General features: G+C 34.3%; 1 protein-coding gene across 1 annotated transcript; it reads left to right on the top strand.

The window, feature by feature from the left end:
• Nucleotides 1–3,462: 3,462 nt before the first annotated feature.
• Nucleotides 3,463–3,792, top strand: SERTM1 (serine rich and transmembrane domain containing 1). The gene has a single exon (XM_053705037.1). The coding sequence runs from the start codon at nucleotides 3,463–3,465 to the stop codon at nucleotides 3,790–3,792; it is 330 nt and encodes a 109-aa protein (XP_053561012.1).
• Nucleotides 3,793–5,118: the final 1,326 nt, after the last annotated feature.

Below are 5,118 nucleotides of genomic sequence, written 5' to 3'. Positions count from 1 at the left end.
GGCTGATAGAATTCTATCAGCCAATCGGAATTAAGGTAGGAAAAATCCTATTGGCTGATGCAATCAGCCAATAGGATTGAAGTTCAATCCTATTGGCTGATTCAATCAGCCAATAGGATTGAGCTTGCATTCTATTGGCTGACTGGAACAGCCAATAGAATGCGAGCTCAATCCTATTGGCTGATTTTATCAGCCAATAGGATTTTTCCTACCTTAATTCCGATTGGCTGATAGAATTCTATCAGCCAATGTCTTAAAGATGGACCTGCTCCGCTCCGGATGGATAAAGATAGAAGATGCCACCTGGATGAAGACTTCTGCCGTCTGGAGGTCGTCTTCTGCCCGGATAGGATGCAGACTTCTGGCCGTCTGGAGGACCACTTCTGCCCGGTTGGGTGAAGACGTCTCAAGGTAGGGTGATCTTCAAGGGGGTAGTGTTTTATTAAGGGGGGGTTGGGTGGGTTTTAGAGTAGGGTTGGGTGTGTTGGTGGTGGGTTGTAATGTTGGGGGGGTATTGTATTTTTTTTACAGGTAAAAGAGCTGATTACTTTGGGGCAGTGCCTCACAAAAGGCCCTTTTAAGGGCTATTTGTAATTTAGTGTAGGGTAGGGATTTTTATTATTTTGGGGGGCTTTTTATTTTATTAGGGGAATTAGATTAGGTGTAATTAGTTTAAAATTCTTGTAATTATTTTATTATTTTCTGTAATTTAGTGTTTGTTTTTTTTGTAGTTAATTGTATTTAATTGTATTTAGTTTAGGTAATTAATTTAATGATAGTGTAGTGTTAGGTGTAATTGTATCTTAGGTTAGGTTTTATTTTACAGGTATATTTGTATTTATTTTAGCTAGAAAGTTATTAAATAGTTAATAACTATGTAATAACTATTCTACCTAGTTAAAATAAATACAAACTTTATTTATAAAATAAAATAAAAATAAATCCTAAAATAGCTACAATGTAACTATTAGTTACATAGTAGCTATCTTAGGGTTTATTTTATAGGTAAGTATTTATTTTTAAATAGGAATAATTTATTTAATGATAGGAATTTTTATTTAGATTAATTTAAATTATATTCAAGTTAGGGGATGTTAGGGGGGGGTCAGATTAGGAGTTAATAAATTTAATGTAGGTGGTGGCGGTGTAGGGGGTCAGATTAGGGGTTAATAAATTTAATGTAGGTGGCGGCAGTGTAGGGGGGTCAGATTAGGGGTTAATACATTTAATGTAGGTGGCGGTGGGGTCCGGGAGTGGCGGTTTAGGGGTTAAACACTTTATTTAGTTGCGGCGGGCTCCGGGAGTGGCGGTTTAGGCGTTAATATGTATAATGTAGGTGGCGGCGGTGTAGGGGGGGCAGATTAGGGGTGTTTAGGTTTGGGGTACATGTTAGGGTGTTAGGTGTAGAAGTTCCCATAGGAATCAATGGGATATCGGGCAGCAGCGAACATAAGCTTTCGCTACTGTCAGACTCCCATTGATTCCTATGGCAACCCATTGAAAACCAGGTACGCTGGGCCGGAATAGTGGCGAGTGTACCTGCTAGTTTTTTGAAAACTAGCAAAAGTAGTCAGATTGTGCCGAACTAGCGTTCGGAACATCTGTAGTGATGTAACCATCGATCTGTGTCGGACAGAGTCTGGCGGATCGTATGTTACGTTACTATATTCTACTTTTGCCGGTCTGTAGGGTTGATAACTACAGTGAATCAGGCTCGCCACAAATGCGCTGCGGAATTCCAGCGTATTTGCGGTTGACAGCTTGATAAATAGAGGCCAGTATCTCCTTCATAATATACATAGAGGTGCATAACATTTTTGGCTTATGTGACTTACATTGGTAGGTGATTGCCAAAAAAATGGAAAATATTAAACTAGCACATTTACTGTATATGAGATTGTAAATCACACATATAAAACACTCTCCAAAAGAAAAAGGTGATTGCATCTTCAAGTTGATGAATCTGATGCCCCTGTAACCAGAAAGTGATTTCCATAGGAATAGCAAGCACTTGTTTACTAGCTGACTTTGTGGTTCCCTGCGCTTTAAAAGGAACCATGTCTTCCTATATGTCCCCCAAAATGGGGCAAGTGACCTGTCTTATAAAAGAGAAAATACCACTCTTTCTAATGAAAGGTTACATGCCCTGATTGCTATCAGCTGATCATCATGCTGATCAATTTATACAACTATATGCATATGGGAGAAACTGATCAGAGGCGGGGAAGCCCCCCTCTTGCTTCTGCAATATGTACATACAGATATTAGACCCCTTATTTAAAATGATCTGTCCTCCTTTTTTTTTAAATGTGGTCCATTGCTTGTCTAGTTACCAGGTGATCATTATAACAGTAACAAAATACATCATAAGGCTAGTTCTATTTCAAAAGTCAGGTGACTAAAGATAACCTTATTAACCCACTAAAAAAAGGGGATCCCACCATCCTAATAAAGTGATAACCTTATAGATGTCATGGGATTGTCATACAAGTAACAATCACCTGGCTGCAGCTGCCAGCATTATTTTGTTATGTTGTTGATTTCACTGCTCATAGAGCCTTGTTTTTTATGAACTCATATAAATCTCCAGGTATATAAATAAAGAAAAAACTAGTGAGTGTGAAAATATTCAACATATTGTTAACAGCTATTTAGAACATTCATACTTTTGAAAAAAAAATGTTATTATACAAAGTAAATGTTTACAGGAGTTTGAACTTGCATGCATTATCAACATTATTTAATTTTGTGTATTTTTAGCTTTTGTACATCATTTTATGAATAGTTATTTTAAGTCTGCATGTATTGCAACATGGTGCTGAAAAGTGGAAAAAAAATGGGTATAAATTCCTAAATTGTGATGCTAAATGTGGTGCTATACAGTTTGTATTTAAAATATTCCCTTACTGCTGATTATGGTGCATTCTATAGAAAATGACACTTTTCTTTTAGTTTTTTTTTTTTTAGTTTTTTTTTTTTTTGTTTTTGCATTTAATATGGCGGCTTTTTTCCTACATATTTGATTGTTTCTGCAAAATAAAATTATTTTCTAAAAAGTGCTTAGTCTGCTAGCAAAAATACAAATGATAATAATAATTATAGTAATAAGTTAAACATTTTTATGAAGCCATTTTGAGATTAATTTCCTTTTAACTTTCAAATACCTTTGAAAATAAACCTAACACTCTAGTAACATTAATTTCCATATGTAATAGCACTATGTCCAGATCATTTATGCTTTTTATCATATCTAAAATGATTTAACAGTTTTCTAATTTTGGATGACACAAATGCTAACTTGTACATAAAATTAATATTTATGTATTTGTTTATATTTCAGGTTTGTCATTTGCTGCTTGACTGGATATTTTCAGAACAAGAATAATTCTGCATGATTTGATCATTGTCATAGATTTATTGTTCCTTTATATATCATTAAGAGGATCTGTTTCTCATGCCAACATGTCAGGATTTAGCCCTTCAGTTAGTTCCCTGGAAGAAATGGACAACGGAACTTTTCTTCATGTGTTTCCAACCTCTCTTTCAACTTCAGCAGATTCATCTCCTTTGTCAAGTCGATTATCAAACGTTTATGTATATGTTTCCATTTTCCTAAGCTTGCTGGCATTTTTGCTGTTGCTACTAATTATTGCTCTTCAGAGACTAAAAAATATAATTTCTTCAACTTCATCGTACCCAGAGTATACTAGTGAAGCTGGAAGCTCGTTCACTAACTTAGAAGTTTGCAGCATTTCATCTCAGCGATCATCATTTTCTAATCTTTCTTCATAAAGTGAACTAAAAAGAAACTCCAAATTCATGGGAAAAATTGCATGTAGCTTTGCCTATGAAAATGCAAGCCTTTTGGCACTTCTCTTTGAAGTATTGCTGCTTTTTAACCCAATTTAATTCTCTCCACTTGAGCTTTTCATCTGCTTTTATTGAAAATGGCATTTGGTGAGCTTATGCTGAATTTATATTAAAATCTTGCAGTTTTACAGTTTAAACACTTTTTCTTAAATGATACACTATACACTTGAGTTAGTTACTGTTTCCAAACTGTTGTCATTGTCATTATGTGAAAAGTCAGTCATACATTTAGAGAATCTCCTAAAATCCAACCTTGAATTTTTCCAGTTTTTTTTCCCAGTTATTAAACATATAATGGACCAACACAAACACAAAATGAATATTACATTTTGCACTGGATATAAGTAAAAAAAAAAAAAAAAAGTATTTTATTTTACTTTAATTTAAATTACACTCAATTGATCATTGTGTATCTTAATGAGTCCAGGAATAGAGGACTCTGCATAAGGATATGCAAATGAGCAACATAATGTCTCATTTTTATTTGCTTTAAGTCACTTATTTGCATATTCTTACCCAGAGTTCTCTGCTTCAGTGGAAAACAGTAGTAGTTTGTGTTTTCTGCAGTGATGTGCAAATGGATTATACAATGATATATTCAGTGTCACTCAATTCATAGTGGAGACGTTTTTTCCTAATCTTTTTTACTCACTATTAATTAAAGGGACATAAAACCAAATCATTTTCTTTCATTAATGAGATGCAGAATAACATTTTAAAAAACAGCTTTCCTATTTAATTTAATTATCAATTTTCTTCTTTCTATTTGTATAATTTGTTAAAGAGCAGGCTTGGTAGCAGCAATGTGCTACTGGGAGTTAGCTGAATACATTTAGTGAGCCAATGATTAGAGGCATATATGTGAAGCCACCAATCAGCATCTAGCACCCAGTATCACATTGCTGCTTCTGACCATACTTTCGTATGCTTTTCCACATACCACAATGCTAAAAGAACTAAGCAAATTAGATAATAGAATTCAATTGGAAAGTTGTTTAAAATTGTAGGCTCTAATCATGAATAAACATTTTGGAGTTCATGTCCCTTTACATGAAACTAGAAGTCAGCAGTCCAAGAGGGTCCACAAATATTACAATATATTAAAACAAGACAGATATTACTATTTCTAATTAGCGGCTACATCACCTATAAAGACAAAAACATATGAGATCAAATAGGATCCCCCATACAAATTTGTCAAAATGGATATTTTGTGAATATGTTTTTAATTACAGAGATAATTCGTGT

The sequence above is a fragment of the Bombina bombina genome, chromosome 3, assembly GCF_027579735.1.
Source record: "Bombina bombina isolate aBomBom1 chromosome 3, aBomBom1.pri, whole genome shotgun sequence".
Taxonomy (NCBI): domain Eukaryota; kingdom Metazoa; phylum Chordata; class Amphibia; order Anura; family Bombinatoridae; genus Bombina; species Bombina bombina.
The sequence above is the reverse complement of the archived record's forward strand: the minus strand, read 5'-3'. Positions and strand labels throughout refer to the sequence as shown.